Source organism: Myotis yumanensis, unplaced genomic scaffold, assembly GCF_028538775.1.
Source record: "Myotis yumanensis isolate MYYU_CA2020_CCGP unplaced genomic scaffold, mMyoYum1.0.hap1 SCAF_10, whole genome shotgun sequence".
Lineage (NCBI taxonomy): Eukaryota > Metazoa > Chordata > Mammalia > Chiroptera > Vespertilionidae > Myotis > Myotis yumanensis.
Genome location: NW_027223761.1, coordinates 47,243,833 through 47,263,871, shown reverse-complemented (window position 1 = coordinate 47,263,871; position 20,039 = coordinate 47,243,833). Strand labels below are relative to the sequence as shown.

Sequence of the window (20,039 nt, the reverse complement as noted above, 5' to 3'; positions counted from 1 at the left end):
AGCTGATCCATGATTCTCTCTCATCATGGATGTTTCTATCTCTCCTTCTTCCTTCCTCTCTGAAATCAGTAAAAATATATTTTTAAAAAAAAAAGGAAAACCAGCCTGGCGAGTGTTGCTCAGTGGTTGAGTGTCAACCTATGAACCACGAGGTCACAGTTTGATTCCTGGTCAGGGCACATGCCTGGGTAGGGGCTCGGTCCCCAGTAGGGGGTGTGCAGGAGGCAGCTGATCAATGATTCTCTTTCATCATTGATGTTTCTATCTCTCTCTCCCCTTCTCCTTTCCTCTCTGAAATCAATAAAAAATATATATTAAAAAAAAAATACCAGAGAGTTTTTATTCTAGGTAACACTTTTTTTTTAATCCTCACCCAAGGATATTTTTCCATTGATTTTTTAGAGAAAATGGAAAGCAGTAGGAGAGAGATAGACAAACATTGATGTGAGACACATCGACTGGTTGTCTCCTGCACGTGCCCCGATCAGGGCCAGGGATTGAACCTGCAACCGAGATACATGCCCTCGACCATAATTGAACCCAGGACCCTTTAGTCTGCAAGGTTGACACTCTATCCACTGAGCCAAACCAGTGAGAGCTAGGTAATATTTTTGATATCTGGTTATTTGTTTTGCTGTTTCTTCATGTTTGTTCAGTCCAGTTTAACTCAATTCGATATACATTTATTGATTGTCTTCAAGGAGCACTCAATCATTTGGTGTGTGGGGTTGGGGTAGGGAGAAATACCTATGTCAGTATCTGTACTTTTTTGGGGACACAGAAGGAATTCATTCTGCTTGATGGAAGGGATTGTTATATAGTGTTTAGCAGTTTATTCTTCTTGCCTTAAAATAAGATTTGTGGTTATTTGGTTCACCCAGAATATTTATGGCAAGACTGTCTTTATTGATATTTTTAGACAGAAAATTCCTTCACCTTAAAGTGCTCCAAAAGATTTTGGAGTGACCTAATTATCACTTGATTTTTTTTCATCTTTCCTCATGAATGGTGATGCAAGCAAACCCAGGTTCCTCTGTCTGCCACAACTAAAGACAAACTCTTGAGACAGGTGCTGGTGAAAAAGGAAAGATGTTTATTTGAATGCCGGCATCTCGAGAAGATGGGGGACTTTTCCAGTCCTCAAAAAGCCATCTTAATAATCTCAATGCAGGCAGAGGCTTTTGTAAAGATGGAGATGGAAAGTGTAACAAAGAGATTGGGGAGGGGAATGGGAAGTGCAGCTCTGAGAAGGGGGATCATTGGAAAGGGAGAAGGGCTGAGGGACTGGGAATATGTCACTTCTTAAGCTTCCTCTCCTCATTTTGGAACTTTCTTCAAACAAGAATTTGTAGATTTACTGTGGACACCTGTGGATCTTCATGGCTGGTGCCAAGCAGCCCTTTCTCCCCTGGAACTTCTTTAAGCTGTAAAAAAGGGTAGATAGCCCTAGCTGACTTGGCTCAGTGGATAGAGCGTCAGCCTGGGGACTGAGGGGTCCTGGGTTCGATTCCGGCCAAGGGCACATGCCTTGGTTGCAGGCTTGATCCCCAGTGGGGGGCATGCAGGAGGCAGCCGATCGATGATTCTCTCTTATCATTGATGTTTCCATCTCTCTCTCCTCCCTTCCTCTCTGAAATCAATAAAGAAATTTTTTTTTAAAAAAAAGGGTAGATAAAGAATGAAAACACAGGGCTTTATTTACACACTTCAAGAAAACAGAGGGGTGGCTGCAGCCTTGAGAAAAGGTAAAATACACAGCCTTTATTTCTTAACTGAAATGTTAAGTCAAGGTTACAGTGGTTTATTTAAAATATCAAAAAAGAATGTGATAAAAGAGTGAAGGAATAGTCACAGTGGCATGTTTTTAAGACACTGCTAAAGATGGGTACATAAATGAAAGTTTTGAAGGACATGTTTGTTGTGTTTATATACCCTTAGTGTATTCATAACAAATGCTTATTGAACACATGTTATAACCCAGTCACTGTGTTAGGTGCTGTGGAGATTTAAAAACGGATTCATCTCAGCCCTAGCCAGTTTGGCTCAGGGGATAGAGTGTCAGCCTGGGGACTGAAAGTTCCCGGGTTCGATTCCGGTCAAAGGCATGTACCTTAGTTGCAGGCTTCTCCCTAGCCTGGCTCCTGGTAGGGCATGTGCAGGAGGCAACCAGTTGATGTGTTTCTCTCACATCGATGTTTCTGTCTTTCCCTCTCTCTCCCACTCTCCCTAAAAATCAATGGAAAAATATCCTCGGGTGAAGATTAACAACAACAAAAAACAAAACAAAATTGGATTTGTCTCAGAAACATAGCCTTCAAAATAGCAGGTAGGGAGAGAAGAAAGAAATGTGTAGATAGGGAAGTGGATGAGATAGTAAAACATATTACAAGTCAGACTTGAAGTCTAGAGAGGCCCAGATACTTAAGGGTCTCTGAGGGGACCCAATTAATAACTCCTGCATTCTCCACCTGGGATCTGAATAGAAAGAGATAAAATAAAAGAGTGGCACCTGGAAGCCAAACTACAACCTTTACAAAGTCCCCTTAGGCATAGCGAGTAAAAGCCCTGAGAGAGGTCAGAAAATCAGTGAAGTGAGTTGTTTCCACATAGAAGGAAAAATAGGAATAGGGAAAAGTTTACTAACAGTGTCAAGTGTTTTAAATGTGATGCCTTTCGTATCCCATATATCCACGAATTTGTTAATGGTGTTTGTTTTCTTTCTTTTGCCAGTCTGCCTATTCTTCAGTCCCTGGTGAAATCCATCTTCTTTGTGATACTTTCTCTTATCATAGTAATTTCTTCTACCTTTGACAGGTAGAAAGCAGACTATCATTCATTTCATAGTTCATTACCTTGTGTTAGTCATGTTTGCCTCAGCTGGATCATAAACTCATTGAGAACAGAAATTAAGATTTATATTTATTTTCAATTCATCACACCTTTTAAACCAGAACTTAACAAATAAAAAATAATAAAAATGCATAATTCCTAGCACACATGTAGTTCTTTTTTTTTTTTTTTAATATGTTCTTACTGATTTTTAGAGAAGAAGGGAGAGGGATAGAAAGATAAACATCAGTCAGCTGCCTCCTGCATGCCCCACACTGGGGAGGGAGCCAGCAACCCAGGCATGTGCCCTGACTGGGAATCGAATCAGCGACCTCTTGGTTCATGAGTTGACACTCAACCACTAGGCCACACTTGTAGTTCTTGATAGTTTATAAAGGACCTTAATGTAGTTATAATAGTTAACTGATAGCCAATTAATAACCAATTGATTTCTTACTTTATGACAGACCAGAGGCCTGGTGCCCGGATTTGTGTACCAGTGTGGTGCCTCGGGCTGTACTCTGGGTATCAGGCTGAAACTGGCTCTCTGACATCCTCTGAGGGGTCCCGGATTGTGAGAGGGCACAGGCCAGGCTGAGGGACCTACTGGTGCATGATTGGGGCCGGGGAGGGACCGCGGGAGGGCTCCAGGGTGTGTCCAGCTGGTCTCGCCCAGTCCCAATAAGCTGGACCCCAGCAGCAAGCTAATCTGCCGGTTGGAGCATCTGCCCCTGGTGTCAGTGCATGTCATAGCAACTGGTCGAGCGGTCGAACGAAGGGTTGGACGCAGCATATTGGGCTTTTATTATATAGGATACCTAAGAAGCTCTCCAGCAGACTTCCATTCACCAGAACTGGATTAGTTGGTTACTTGCAAATCAGTCACTGGAAAATATGGATGGGGTTGCTATGATGGGTTTATTAGACCAATTGTGGTTGAGCCCTTGGGCTGGGCCTGCCTTCTCTGAGCACTTTGCTATCTACCTTATACCTGATTAAAATCAGGGTTCTCTTGGCAAGGAAGATGGGGGAAATGGTTGTTAAGTAACCAGTGGTAATAGCAGCTATATCAGCTCTTTTGTCTTCATAATAACCAAATTTTTAGACAAATTAACTGAGTTTTAGAATAATTGAATGACTTGTCTGAAGTCATAGAAGGAGCAAAACTAGGTAGTTGAGAATTTGTAATTCTAAATCAGGCTTTCTGATTCAAAATCCTAGTACTTTGAAAAGCATTTATTAACTTACTAATGTGGGCTCTCATTTTGTTTATTTCAGATGCCTGAAGTTTCTGGGAAGTCGACATCCAACCCTGGTGCTTCCCTTGGTTCCCGAGCTCCTGAGCACCCACCCATTTTTTGACACAGCTGAACCAGACATGGATGATCCAGCATGTATCCTCTGTGCTTAGGACAGACCCTACTGATTTGGCAGGGAATTCTAGCATCTTTTCCTGTAGTGTAGCTTAGGTGGTCTGAGTTTTATTTTTTTTCATTTCTTTTAGGTAAGGGTATATCCTGAGGTAGCCTAGCCTGGAGGTTATTCTCAGCTTTCTTGTTTTCACAGTAATTGCCCTTTGCCATTTAATACAAATAATTTTTTTACCATTTATCAAACACCTGCTATATTCCACATACCATGTAAATGCTTTATACATTTTATCAATGATCTTCCAAACCGAGGAAGGAGGTATTATTCCCAGCTTACAGATGAGAAAACTGAAGCTCAGAGAGGCTAAGTAACTCTCCAAGCATTAAATCCGGGATTCGCAGTCAGCTACCTTTGGTTTAAAGCCTATGGACTTTCCCCTATGTCAGTGATGGCGAACCTTTTGAGCTCGGCGTGTCAGCATTTTGAAAAACCCTAACTTAACTCTGGTGCCATTTCACATATAGAAATTTTTTGATATTTGCAACCATAGTAAAACAAAGACTTATATTTTTGATATTTATTTTATATATTTAAATGCCATTTAACAAAGAAAAATCAACCAAAAAAAATGAGTTCGCTTGTCACCTCTGACACGCGTGTCATAGGTTCGCCATCACTGCCCTATGTCTTATTGCGTGTTTAATTTGATATGCAGCCTGAATGAGTGGATGCAGCTGAGCTACTATGCCTCTGATACAAGTTCAATAGGTTTGTGATTGCTATGGACAGCATGCCGTGCAATTGGATTATTTTCCAGTCATGGGAATACATTTACATTAGTGCATTCATGCTCTCCCATGGTTCTTTTCACTCTATGCAAGACCATTGGTGAAGTTTAGGGATTTGATTTGAGCCCTCTTGCAATCCGGGACCCCTGGGGTGATGTCGGAGAACCGGTTTCGGCCTGATCCCCGCAGGCTAGGCCGAGGGACTAGTGCATGAATCTGTGCACCAGGTCTCTAGTAAAAATATATTTAAAAAATATTAAGCCGAAACCGGTTTGGCTCAGTGGATAGAGCATCGGCCTGCGGACTGAAAGGTCCCGGGTTCGATTCCGGTCAGGGGCATGTACCTGGGTTGCGGGCACATCCCCAGTGGGAGATGTGCAGGAGGCAGCTGATCGATGTTTCTCTCTCATCGATGTTTCTAACTCTCTATCTCTCTCCCTTCCTCTCTGTGGAAAATCAATAAAATATATTTAAAAAAAAAAAATTAAAAAAAACAACACACTTTTTTTTTTTTTTTTTTACAGAGAGGAAGGGAGAGGGATAGAGAGCCAGAAACATTGATGAGAGAGAAACATCGATCAGCCGCCTCCTTCACACCTCCTACTGGGGATGTGCCGGCAACCAAGGTACATGCCCTTGACTGGAATCGAACCTGGGACCTCTCAGTCCACAGGCAGACGCTCTATCCACTGAGCCAAACTGGTTAGGGCACAACACACATTTTTAAAAGCTGTTAAAGTACTTTTCTTGGGGGGTAGTTGGAGGATTGTGTTATTTAGGAAATGTGTTTGGCTGTAGCAGAGATTGCCCCCAAATGGAACTTAAAACAAACTATGATTTTTATTTGTTTCTAATGTAAAAGAAGTTGGAGGTAAGCAGTCTGGTGTTGGTATAGCGGCTGCACATTATTCCTGGTGATCCAGGCTCTTGTTTCTTTCTGTTGTGCCATTTTCAGTTGCCTGTGATTATTACTAGAGTTCCAATCATCAGGTTCAGGTTCTAGGTAGGAAGTTATAGGATATTTGGAATAAAATCAATATTCTATTAGTAAGGAAAAAGAGGTGAGTGGATATTGTATAGGCAAATAGCAGGATCTGCCATAAGGGTACATACAGAAGATGGGAAGTTATATTTATCTTTTACTTTAAATTTGTAATTTTCTCTCTTATAAAATTAATATGCATAGAAAGAAAATCCCCCAAAATAGAAAGAAGAAACTTTGTAGTTAACATCCAAAGTTCTATCCAAAGTAATCAACTGTTAATATTTTGGTGTATTTTCTTCCTTTTTTAAAATCTTGGGGTTGGGATTTTTCTTTTAGTTTATTTTTTTAAATACATATATATTTCATTAACAAATATTTGATAATAGATAGCTGTCATATCTTCTATATTTTAGAGTCTGCCTTTTTCATGTGTGACAAAATGCTTATGATACAATATTATAAATTCTTTATAAGCATAATTTTTAATGATTTTATAATACTCCATCAGGTAAATGAAGTATAAGTTGTATAGTTATTATCCTGGTTTGGGATATTTAAGTTATTTCTGATTATTTGCTATTATAAAGGTTTCTGTGCTATCTTATTATTTACTTAGAATAGATTTAAGATGTGGAATTATTCAGCATTCATAAGACACTTACTATCTAGTACCAAATTATTATCCAAAGGGATTGTGCCATTATATACTTTAGTAGCCAATGTACCGAAAGTTTCCACTTATTAGTATTCTCAACAGCATCAGGCATTATTGTTGTTGTTGTTATTATTATTATGATTGACCTGGTGCACGGATTCATGCATGGGTGGGATCCCTCAGCTTGGTTGCGATCGGGGCTGGCCGGCCAGGGGAGGGACTGCGGGAGGTTGGCCAGCCATGGAAAGTTGGTTGTGGGAGCGCACTGACCACTAGGGGGCAGCTCCTGTATTGAGCATCTGCCCCCCTGGTGGTCAGTGGGCGTCATAACCAGTTGACTGATCGTTCGGTTGTTTGGTTGCTATCTTGAAGTTTTTCTCTTCTTTTGCCAATTTCTTATTTTTTATTGTTTGCTTGTTTATTTTTTTAATCTTTATTGTTGAAAGTATTACATAGGTCCTTCTTTTTACCCCACTAACCTCTTCCAGCCCTCTCCTGCCGCTCTGCCCCGCAGGCCCTCACCACAGGCATTATTTTTTAAAACTTTTGGTAATTGGGATAATATGGAGTAGGATAATCTGTCTCTGTTTGAATTTGCATTTCTGTATTAGAAAATTGTAGTCACTTAGTGGGAATTTTGGGGGCGGGAAGTAGGGACACTAGATTCTGGCCAAACTCAACCTGTTGTACCTCCAGGCTTACTTAACTCACTCATCCATCAGACATTGCCGTTTTGGTTCTTATCTTCAATGCTGCTAAAAGCTGTCCAACAATGCCAGCATTGTTCTCGGATCACACCTTCAGGCACTATGCCTACCTCCGGGACAGTCTTTCTCATCTTGTTCCTGCCTTGAGGGTATGTTGAAAAAACATCTTTTGTCCTTGTTTTTGGTCCTTTGTGGTTATTAAATAGTAGAAAACAGACTATATTCTCTGAAAAAGGATTCATTCATGCTCTTTCTCTCATGAGTTCTATCCCATTGTTTTGTACTTTTGCTTCTCACCTTTTAAAAACAATTCATTTTTAAATGTTCTTAGGTTATTGATTATGTTATATCAGGCTCAGTTGGTTAGAGCATCAGACCGATACACCAAGGTCACAGGTCCTGGTCAGGGCACATACAAGAATCAACCAATGAAGCATAAATAAGTGGAACAACAAACCGATGTTTCTCTCTGAAATCTATAGTAATAAAAATGTAATATGCTAGTTAGACCGGACGTCCTTCTGGACGACCTTCTAGATGAAGCTGGGTCTACGTGGGAAGCCTGGATCCTGGGTGCTGGAGGGAAGCCAGTGCCGGCAGCTGGGAGAAGGAAGGCCTACTCTTGTATGAATTTCGTGCATCGGACCTCTAGTCAATAAATAAATGAGAAAAAAAAATTTTAATTAGGCCAAATTAAAGTTGGACTTAATGCAGTAAAATAGTTTGGTCTTGATTTGGCTCTGATAAAAATGAGAGTGATTATAAATAAATAAATAAATAAGTAAATGTGGGAACATTAATTTTTAGTCCTATTTCTATGGTTAGCCCATTTATTTCAATTAGTAATGGAAAATAATAATATACCATTCTCTTTTTCTCCTTGCAGCTTGTGGCTATTTCGTTTCCTCTCCTCTTTCCCTTTCTCCCACTGAAGCTGGGGAAGGGGAGAAAGGTTATTTATAGAATCCCCTAGCTTTTTGTTCCTTTTCCTTTATTTGGCTCACTTTTTTTCTGGTTATTTTGTGTTTCGAAAAGTTTATAACCTGACTATGTTTGCTTAGTTATCAGGTAGAAAACTTGTGTCATCAGCTGTTTCCCCCAATATCACGCCTCATGAGGATCCTTCCCATCAGTTCCTGCAGCAGAGCCTTGAAAGGGTGTACAGTCTTCAGCACCTGGACCCTCAGGGAACCCAGGAGCTGCTAGAGTTCACCATCAGGTGAGGTAATCGTCCCTTTCCTTTGACAGTTAGCATTGTTGTTCTGCTCTGCTTGACTGTTTTGATTTTCATTGTGGGTTACAGGCTAGTTTTTCTGACTCTATAGGCCAGTGGTTCTCAACCTTCCTAATGCCGCGACCCTTTAATACAGTTGTGGTGACCCCAATTTCATTGTTACAAATTGAACATAATTAAAGCATAGTGATTAATCACCAAAACAATATGTAATTATATATGTGTTTTCCAATGGTCTGAGGCGACCCCTATGAAAGGGTCGTTTGACCCCCAGAGGGGTCGCGACCCACAGGTTGAGAACCGCTGCTATGGGCCAATGCTCACACATGATTTTATGATCTGTTTATATTTGGATTAGGTTGGGGTTTGAGCATGTTATATACAAAGAAAAACTCTTTCTGTACATGACCAGATTGATGATTAGTACAAAACTAGAAAGAGTTACAAAGAAGCTGTTTTTATCTGTTCCTTTCCTTGTATATTAATTAGGACTAGAGGCCCAGTGCACAAAAATTCGTGCACGGGGGTGGGGGGTTCCCTCAGCCCAGCCTGCCCCCTTTCATAGTCCAAGAGCCCTCAGGTGATGTCCTACTGACGGCTTGGGCCCGCTCCCCGGGGTGGGGGTGGGGCAGGTCTAAACCGAAGTCTGGCCTCCCTCTGCCAGAGACCACTGGGCTGATCAGGAGAAGGTGCCGCCCCCATCATCCCACTGCTGCTGCCACTGCCACTGCCGGCCACCGCAGCTGCCGGCCCTCGGCCCTCACAGCCACCAAGGTGTTTTCATCAACATGGATTCCAGTGCCTTCACCACAAAACAATGACAGCTTTCCTTAGGCATTTTCAAGATGTATCTTTCATAGGCTATGACATTTCTTTCTTTCTTTTTTTTATCCTCCCTGAGGATATTTTCCCATTGATTTTTAGAGAGCATGGAAGAGAGAGGGAAAGACAAAGAGAAACATAACATGAGAGGTACACATCGATTGGTTGCCTCCTGCATGAGCCCTGACCTGGGCCCACAGTGCACCAGCCGTGAGGGCTGCTGATCAGGCCCTGCCTCTCTCTCCGGCCCTCGCCACAGCCGCGGCAGCTCCTGATCAGGCCCTCCCCTGGCGCAGGCATGCGGAGACACCCCCCCCCCCCCGCCCCCGCTGCGGCCCCGCCCCCGACACTGCAAGTCCCCGCCCACCCACGCCTGCTGTGTGTGCAGCCTGCTGATCTGTTGTTACTGTGATGGTGTCCTGGACAATTTGCATATTCCTCTATTATTAGTATGGATAAGTGGTGGAAAATGCGAAATAACAATGGTTTAAACAGGAGAAAAGGGTAATTCTTTCTCATAGACAGGACAGAGTTGAGATGGTCATCAGGGGCCTAGGCCTAAAGCTTCAAACTCTATCTCCTCTGTATTCCTGTAGGAAAAAGGAAAAAACAGGAGGAGAACAGCATTATTTCTACCCTTACCCCTTTTAAAGCCGCTTCCCCAAAATTGCATGTTTTAATTTTATTTGCATCCCATTGACTAGATTTTGATTTACATGGCCATATCTAGCTGCAAGGAGCTAGGAAATGCAGTCTTTATTCTGGGTGCCCAGTGCTTAGTTAACATTTAGTGACTCTGTTACTCAGGAGGAAGGGGAGGATATTGGGGAATAACCAGCAGACTCTGCTAATCTTATTAGAATGTCCTGAATCTTATGAAAATAATTGAAACCCATTTGTCTTTAGCAAAAACAATATCCATCTGCTTTTGTAAATAAGGTTTGATTGAAACACAACCACACTTTTAGGTACTGTCTATGCTGCTTTCATGCTATAATGTCAGATTTGAGTAGTTGCTGCAGAGATTGCATGGCCTGCAAAGCCTAGAATATTTACTCTCTGACCCTTTATAGAAAAAGTCTGCCGACTCTGAAATGATACCTTAGTCACATTTAGAGCCACTATCTGAAGTTGTTGGCCCTCAGCTCAGGAAAATAAGCTCCACTTCTTGACTCAACCCTATCTAAATAAACATAGGTTTTGTCTTTGACAGTTTTTTAAGTCCTGTTAGCACTAAAGCAAATACAAAATGCACAAAAGTAAGCTAATATCAGTTGGCTATAAGTAGGTGCTCAGTAAACACCCTTTGATTTGAGTGATCCTCATGATCTGGGTCTTATGAGGTGGTAGTCCTGCTGGGTGTCTGGCTGGTCAGACCACTGTTCTAGTGCTGTAGTCAGTCCTGGGAACTATGTTTATAACCTGAGTGTATTCTGAGAGGATGGCCAGATGGTGAAAGATTCAGAAAGGAAAGCAAGCAGTGCCATACTTATTGATGACCTATAGTGTTTTACAAACATTGCAGGTAGATGTTGTTCCCAGGTCACAGAGAAAAAATGGAAATTTGGGGAAGTGAAGCAATTTACTAGGAAGTAGCAGAACCAGGATTTAAATCTATATTTGTTTGAGTCTAAAATTGATTTTCTATGATAGGCAGCAGTGAAGGAGATTCTTGTATCAAGTGGAGAATAACTCAGATGACCCATAGAGTTTTTAAGAACTTACAGGGATGGGCAAAAGTAGGTTTACAGTTGTAATACAAGTAAATAATACAAAATAAAATAATACAAGAATAAGCTCTGTGTTTTGCATACTCACAACTGTAACCCTATTTATTCCCTGTGTACTTCTTTCAAATCAGTTAGTTACCTACAAGGGAGCTCCCATAAGACTATCAACTGATTTCTCAATAGAAACTTTGTAGGCCAGAAGGGATTGGCAAGAAATATTCAAAGTGATGAAAAGCAATGACCTACAACCAATATTACTCTACCCAACAAAGCTATCATTTAGAATCAAAGGCCATATAAAGAGCTTCCAAGACAAGAAAAAGCTAAAAGAGTTCATGACCACCAAACCAGTATTACATAAATGTTAAAGGGTCTTCTTTAAGGAGTAAATAAAAAAAGATAAAAATATGAATAATAAAATGGTAATAAATACATATCTATCAATAATCGAATCTAAAAAACAAAATAAATGAATAAGCAGAACAGAAACAGATTCATAAATACAAAGAACATTTTGATGGTTGCCGGATGGGAGAAGGTTTGGGGGATGAGTGAAGATGGTGAAGGGATTAGAAGTACAAGTTGGTTGTTACAGAATAGTCATGGGGATGTAAAGTATAGTGTGGGGAATATAGTCAATAATTTTGTGGTAACTATGTATGGTGTCAGGTGGGCATGGGATTTATCAGGATGGTCACTATAATGTCTGATCACTGGGTTGTACAACTGAAACTAATATAATATTGTATGTTAACTATAATAAAAAAATTTTTTGTTGTTGTTAATCTTCATCCTAGGATATTTTTCCATTGATTTTTAGAGTGGAAGGGTAGGGGAGAGACAGAGAGAGAGAAACACCAATGTGAGACACATCTATTGGTTGCCTCCCACACACCCCAACCGGGAATACGGCCTGCAAAAGAGGTACTTACCCTTGACCAGAATCGAACCCCAGGACCCTTCAGTCTGCAGGTCGATGCTCTATCCACTCAGCCAATCTGGCTAGGATGAAAAATAATATTTTTTTAACTCTATTTTTTAAAAATATATTTTATTGATTTTTTTACAGAGAGGAAGGGAGAGGGATAGAGAGTTAAAAACATAGATGAGAGAGAAACATCGATCAGCTGCCTCCTGCACACTCCCTACTGGGGATGTGCCCGCAACCAAGGTACATGCCCTTGACCGGAATCGAACCTGGGACGCTTGAGTCTGCAGGCCAACGCTCTATCCACTGAGCCAAACCGGCTAGGGCAAAAATAATATTTTTTATAAAAAGAAAAGAAATACATTCTTTCCTTAGGAGACTTTTAAGAAATACCAACCCTAAAAACCATGGGATTTAAAAAATATATATATTTTATTGATTTTTTACAGAGAGGAAGGGAGAGGGACAGAGAGTTAGAAACATCGATGAGAGAAACATCAATCAGCTGCTTCCTGCACACTCCCCACTGGGGATGTGCCCGCAACCAAGGTACATGCCCTTGACCGGAATTTAACCTGGGACCCTTGAGTCCGCAGGCCGATGCTCTATCCACTGAGCCAAACCGGTTAGGGCCCATGGGATTTCTTGATTAAATTTTTAAAATCCTCCTTTTGCTGTGCATTATTTCATGTCTCCAAGAAACAGTGCCTGTTTTATAGCCTGGAAACTAGTCCAGTAATTAAAGAGGTGAAAATGAAATGTTTGTAGTTTGTAATCTGAGTGCAAGAATGAAGATAGCTTTTGAAAAATTATCAGCATTTTGTACTCATTTTGCATTTTCTAACATTCGTTGTTATTCCACCAAACTACTAAGAGACATTAATTGTAAATTTGATATTTAGAGATTGAAAGAAATGTTTAGTCATAAACATTTTATTTACACATCCAGTCTTTTTTTACTATCTTTTTAGCAGTGATTTCAAAATGAATGAATTCCGCTGCTTGTGTGAACTTTAAGTTTTTTCCTTTCTTTTTTTTTTTTTAAATCTTTATTGTTCAGATTATTACATTTGTTCCTCTTTTTTCCCCCCATAACTCCCCTCCTTCCAGCTCCCACCCCACCCTCCACCCTCACTCCCCACCCACTGTGTTCATCCATAGGTGCATGATTTTAGTCCAGTCACTTCCCGCATCTCCCACACCCCTTTTCCCCCCAAGAATAGTCAGTCTATTCCCTTTCTATGTCCCTGATTCTATTATAATCACCAGTTCATTCTGTACATCAGGTTATTTATTCACTTGATTCTTAGATTCATTTGTTGATAGATGCATGTTTGTTGTTCATAATTTGTATCTTTACCTTTTTCTTCTTCTTCCTCTTCTTAAAGGATACCTTTCAGCATTTCATATAATACTGGTTTGGCGGTGATGAACTCCTTTAGCTTTTCCTTATCTGTGAAGCTCTTTATCTGACCTTCAATTCTGAATGATAGCTTTGCTGGATAAAGTAATCTTGGTTGTAGGTTCTTGGTATTCAGCACTTTGAATATTTCTTGCCATTCCCTTCTGGCCTGCAAAGTTTCTGTTGAGAAATCAGCTGACAGTCGTATGGGTATTCCCTTGTAGGTAATTGAGCCTCTTTCTCTTGCTGCTTTTAAGATTTTCTCTTTGTCTTTTGCTCTTGGCATTTTAATGATGATGTGTCTTGGTGTGGTCCTCTTTGGATTCCTTTTGTTTGGGGTTCTCTGCGCTTGTTGGACCTGTAAGTCCATTTCTTTCTCCAGATGGGGGAAGTTTTCTGCCATTATTTCTTGAAATAGGTTTTCAATATCTTGCCGTCTCTCATCTTCTGGCACTCCAATAATTCTGATATTAGTCCGCTTAAAGCTGTCCCAGAGGCTCCTTACACTATCTTCACACTTTCGGATTCTTTTTTCATTTTGCTTTTCCAATTGGATGTTTTTTGTCGAATCTTTGGTTTGATTCTTGTGCTCCTCTGGTCTGCTGTTGGGTATAATATTCTTTATTTCAGTCCGTGTATGCTTACTTTCTAATTTCTTTATCGTAGCATCGAGGGTCTCATTAGTTTTCGTGAGGCTCTGCACAAATTTATGGCAAGCCCTCAAAATTGCGATTCTTAGCTCCATATCCTCCATTTCTGTCATGTTTTTTTGTCTCCGCATCTTTTATGCTTTCTTGGTGTACCCCCTGTGGTCTCTGTGCGCAGTCTTGTTCTAGCCAAGCCTTAATTGTTGTAGTTAACACTAGAGGGATTTGACCACCAGGCCGACTGGCTGTAGGAATCAGCTGTTTGGAAAGCGTCTGTCTTCTGGGGAGGCGCTAGTCCAGCCCTTGCCTGAGGCGATTGGCAAATGGCTGTGCGCAGGGTTTTGGCGGGGCGGGCTCAACAGGGCGGGGGGAGGGAGCAGCTATGGCCGCTCTCAGTCCTGTCCCAGCAACCGCTGCAAACCTCGGAGGGGCCGTAGCCAGACAGTCCCGCTTCTCCCGTTTGAGTCTGGGTCCCTAGAGACTCGCCCGGATCTGTAGCCCAGAGTCTGAGACTCACTCCTGAGTGAAAACGACAACCGCGCCCTCAGCCACCAGCCCGCTTTGCGCGCGCACCACCTCACCACCGCACCACCGTACCTTTAAATTTTCCACACTGCGCCTCCTCTGTGCGTCGGTTTGCTGTTGTTTTTGCTTCTAGTTGAAGAGTCTCTCCTCAGCCAGCCTTCCTGTGGTTCTGGTTGATGTCCGTTCCGACTTTTAGTTGTATTTTTGAAGTGGTTGTTTACGGCGGCAGTCTCCGGTGTTTACCTATGCCGCCATCTTCGATTCTCCATTCAGATCAAGTTTTTTCCTTTCTATTGAATTTATTGGGGTTCCATCTACACTAATAAAAGACAAACATGCAAATTGACCATACCTTTGCTACGCCTTAAACCACGCCCACCAGCCAATCAGAGCGACTATATGCAAATTAACCCAACCAAGATGGCAGCCGGCAGCCACAGAGCTGGAGCGAGCAGGAGACTTGGTTGCCCCAGTGATGGAGGAAGCCAAGCTTCCCGCTTGCCGCGGTGGCTCTGAGCTCCACTCAAAGCAACAAAGTTTCAATTATAGAAGGTAAATAAATCCCAGATACCTGCTTTCAGCCGGCCGTGGGAACGGAGCTGGAGCAAGCAGAAGGCTTCCCTCCCGCCCGCCCTGGCCAGCTCTGAGCTCCTTTCAAGGCAACAAAGTTTCAATTATAGAAGGTAACTAAATCCCAGAATAAAAAAAAAAGAAAAAAAAGGAGAGGCTGGGAGCTTCTGTCGCCGGGGGGCTTGGCCAGCCTGAAAAGGGTCCTCAGGCCCTCACCCAGAATGGCCAGGCACCCCAGTGGGGACCACCCACCATGAAGGGGGTGTTGCCAGCCTGAAAACAGCCATCAGCCACTCACCCAGGCTGGCCAAACCTCCATGGGGTAAGGGTCCCCACTAGGGGGGGGGGCTTGACCAGCCTGCAAACAGCCATCAGCCCCTCACCCAGGCTGGCCAGGCACCCCAGTGGGGACCCCCACCCTGAAGGGAGTGTGACCAGCCTGCAAACAGCCATCAGCCCCTCACCCAGGCTGGCCAGGCACCCCAGTGGGACCCCCACCCTGATCCAGGACATCCTTCAGGGCAAACCAGCCGGCCCCCACCTGTGCACCAGGCCTCTATCCTATATAATAAAAGGGTAATATGCAAACTGACCCTAACAGCAGAAAAATTAGGAATGACTGGTCATTATGACACACACTGACCACCAGGAGGCAGACGCTCAATGCAGGAGCTGCCCCCTGGTGGTCACTACGCTCCCACAGGGGGAGCTCTACTCAGCCACAAGCCAGGCTGACAGCTGCCAGTACAGCGGTGGTGGTAGGAGCCTCTCCCGCCTCCTTAGCAGCGCTAAGGATGTCAGACTGCAGCTTAGGCCTGCTCCCCGCTGGCAAATGGAAATCCCCCGAGGGCTCCAGGGCTGCCAGGGTGATGTCTGACTTCCAGCTTAGGCCTAATTCCCCAGGGAGCGGGCCTAATCCAGCAGGTGGACATCCCCCGAGGGTTCCTAGACTGCAAGAAGGCATAGGCCAGGCTGAGGGACCCCCCTCCCCAAGTGCACAAATTTTTGTGCACCGGGCCCCTAGTTGATTAATAAAACTATATAGGTTTAAGGTGTACAGTTCTATAATACCTAACTGTATATTGTATTATGTTCACCATCCCAAGTCATGTCTCTTTCCGTTCCATTTACTTCCCCCCCCCCCCCCTTTTTACCCTCTCCTGCCTCCCCCCACTCCCTTTTCCCTCTGGTAATGACCATGTTGATGTCCGTCTATGAGGGTGTGTGTTGTTGGTTTTTTTTTTCTTAATCTCTTTACCTTTATTACCCAGCTCATTCCCTCCACCCCCTGCTTCTGACAGCTGTGAACCAGTTTCTATTTCTGGGTTTTTGGTTGTTTGATTATTTTGTTCATTAGATGCCACATATAAGTGAAATCATATGGTACTTGACTTTCTCTGACTGGCTTATTTCACTTAGCGTAATACTCTTTGAGTCCATCCCTGCTGTTGCAAAGGCAAGATTTCCTTCTTTTTATGGCTGAGTAGTGTTCCATTGTGTAGATGTACCACAGCTTTTTTATCCACTTATCTATTGATGGGCATTTGGGCTGCTTTCATATCTTGGGTATTGTAAATAATGCAATGAACATAGAGGTGCATATATTCTTTTGAATCACTATTTTGGGTTTCTTCAGATAAATCCCCAGAAATGGAATTACTGGATCATAAGGTAGTTCCATTTTTAATTTTTTGAGGACCCTCCATACTGCTTTCCACAGTGGCTGCACCAATCTGCATTCCTACCAATAGTACATGAGGGTTTTCCTTTCTCTACATTCTTACTAACACTTGTTCGTTGATTTATTGATGAAAGCCATTCTGACAGTTATGAGGTAGTATCTCATTGTGCTTTTAATTTGCATTTTTCTGATGATTAGTGACAATGAGCACTTTTCATATGTCTATTGGCCATCTGTGTGTCCTCTTTGGAAAAGTGTTTATTCAGATCCTTTGCCCATTTTTTCATTGGATTGTTTGTTTTTATGCCCGGGTTGTGGGCTCAATCCCTGGTGAGGGACATGTGGGAGGTGGCCGGTCTGTGTTTCTCTCTCATTGTTGTTTCTCTCTCTCTCTCTCTCTCTCTCTTCCTTCCTCTTCTCAAAAACAAAACAAACAAACACCCCCCCCCCCAAAAAAAAAAAACACACACACACACACAAAAACAAGAGTTGTATAAGTTTTCTATTATTGGCAAATATGTTCTTCCATTCAGTGGGTGGTCTTTTCATTTTGTTGATGGCTTCCTTTGCTGTGCAAAACCTTTTTAGTTTGATGTAGTCCGTTTGTCTATTTTTTCTTCCCCAAGGAGACATATCAGAAAAAATGGTGCTACACGAAATGTTAGAGATTTTACTGCCTATCTTTTCTTCTAGGATTTTTATGGTTTTGAGTCTAACATTTAATTATTTAATTCATATTGAGTTTGTTCTTGTATATGGTGTAAAAAGGTAGTCTAGTTTCATTTTTTTCACATATCTGTACAGTTTTCCCAACACTAATTATTGAATAAACTGTCTTCACCCCATTGTATTTTCATGCCTCCTTTGTCAAATATTGTCTTCTTTCTCAAGATTGCTGTGGCTGTTTGGGGTCTTCTATGGTTCCATGTAAATTTTTGGAATATTTGTTTCTATTTGGATAGGAATTGTGTTGAATCTCTAGATTGCTTTGGGTAATATGATCATTTTAATGATGTTAATTCATGAACATGGTATATGGTTCCACATATTTGTCTCTTCTCTAGTTTCTTTCTTCAGTGTCTTATAATTTTCCAAGTATAGGTCTTTTACATCCTTGGTTAAGTTTATTCCAAGGTTTGTTTGTTTTTATGTAATTGTAAATGGGATTATTTTCTTAGCTTCCCTTTCTGATAGTTCATTATTAGTATATAGAAGTGATACTGATTTCTGGGTATTTATTTTGTATCCTGCTACTTTACTGAATTCATTTATCAGTTCTAGTAGGGTTTTGTGTGTGTGTGTGTGTGTGTGTTTTTGGTGGACTCTTTAGGTTCTGTATATACAGTATCATGTCATCTGAAAATAATGAATTTTACTTCTTTTTAAATTTGTTTGCCTTTCATTTCTTCTTCTTGTCTGATTGCTGTGGCTAGGACTTCCAGAACAATGTTGAATAAAACCCAGTCTCTCATGACTCTAGTCTGCTCCCGCCATCCCTCTGCTGGAATCCAGGGAGTGTGGCTACAAAGGAGATACTGTGCGTTGGCCCTTTAAGAGGTTGCTTGAGTTTCTAGTGGACTCCCCTCTCTCCCTGGCAGACAGAAACCCACTGCTTTTCACAGCCAGATGTTATATGGTACCTCTCCCAGGCTCTGGCCTCTGGGCTGGGGAGCCTTATTTGGGCTTAAGATCCCACACTTATCAAGAGAAACCCCCTTGTAGCTGAGATATCCCTCTGGAACCACAGCTGCAGCCCATGAGAGCGGGACCTGCCCTTTTCACGTCTGTCGTTTCTGCCAGTCTCATTGTGGCTTCTTCTCTAAAACCGTGGTTATAAGACTTCTCTACAGCTCGTCTTCAATTGATTATTAAGGTTGAGTGTTGTATATTTTATTTGTGCTTTCAGTTTGGTCCTGGGAGAAAGTGAGTATAGCTTCTACCTTCTCGACTGCCATCTTGGACCCCACCCTATCCCTCTGTATAAACTTAAAAAAAATTTTTTTTCACAATCTGTTAACTTGTGTTCTTCTAATATTTTTAAATGATACTTATTGCCATCATGTGGACTAAGGATTACTAAAGTGTGTGTTTCTTGAAGGGGCTCTTTTGTCCTGCCACATCACACCTCTGGAAATGTGGCTTAATATTTATCTGATTTTAAATCAGTTTTGGTCTCATTTGTATTTTATATAGTTCATAAATATATGAAAATATTTTAATAGGCAAGAAATAAATGCAATGCAATATGATATGGTTGAAAAAAAGACTTTTAGAGTTAGACCCAAGTTCATGGCCTGTTTTTTGCCACTTACTAATTCTGCGACCTCAGGCAAACCACTTAACTCTGGCCTTCATTTTTCTTCTCAGTGAAATGAGGTAAATTGCAGTTCACATTGTAAGGATTACATGAGCTCAAATAAGTAAACTCCTAGTACAGTGCAGAGGAGGTGCTCTTTGTAACTATTTTCAATAAAGTTCTTAGTCTCCTGATCAATATCTAAACTTGTTCTTGAGGATTGTGGGCATAAAGAGGTCCAGAGAGAAAGCACTGGGACATAGAGCATTTTGCTTTGTTCAGTAGGTCAGATTTCCCATAGCTAGTTGGGTTGCATCTTGTTCTGTGCAATTCAGAAAAGTTGCTACTGTACAAGGGTCGTAGAAGAACTTAACAATGGTGGCAGTTGGCTAATGCATAGTCAGCTGGCCAGTGTTCTCTGTAATTGCAACAGGAAGCAGAATCTTCATGGAGAAGAAATGGTTCCAAAGTAGAATGACTCAGGGCTGTCTTTGGTAAGAGAGACATTAGAGATGGGAAAAGGAGAGACCAGTTGGTCACTTTTAAAATAGCACTTTTCAAGTATGATTAGTTGGTACAGGGTCTTGACTTTTATTGTGCTGGATTCCTACAATGAGCAGGCTCTCCAGGATCAGCTCAAGCCACCAGAACTCACAAGCGATGATATATAAGCTACAGATCCCAATTTCCTCAGTTACTTTTGGAAGAATTTACTTGGCACCCCTTTCCAGAGCATCTTATCCCTGGTCTTAAGGTCTTAGGAGGCAGCATTAGCTATCAGAAAATTGCCTGAGATCATAGGGAGGGGCTTAGTCCAATGTACAGGCTACTATGAATCGTAATATATTATGCCAGCCCTGAAACAGTTA

The 20,039-nt window shown here is 41.8% G+C and overlaps 1 protein-coding gene across 2 annotated transcripts in view; it reads left to right on the top strand.

The window, feature by feature from the left end:
- INTS4 (integrator complex subunit 4) overlaps positions 1-20,039 on the top strand; it is a 90,003-nt gene that overhangs the window by 44,905 nt on the left and 25,059 nt on the right. For both annotated transcript variants that reach the window (XM_070425691.1, XM_070425690.1), the window contains exons 13-15: positions 4,108-4,223; positions 7,351-7,484; positions 8,397-8,554. In XM_070425691.1, the coding sequence (XP_070281792.1) occupies positions 4,108-4,223; positions 7,351-7,484; positions 8,397-8,554 (408 nt within the window). The remainder of the gene's footprint in view (positions 1-4,107; positions 4,224-7,350; positions 7,485-8,396; positions 8,555-20,039) is intronic.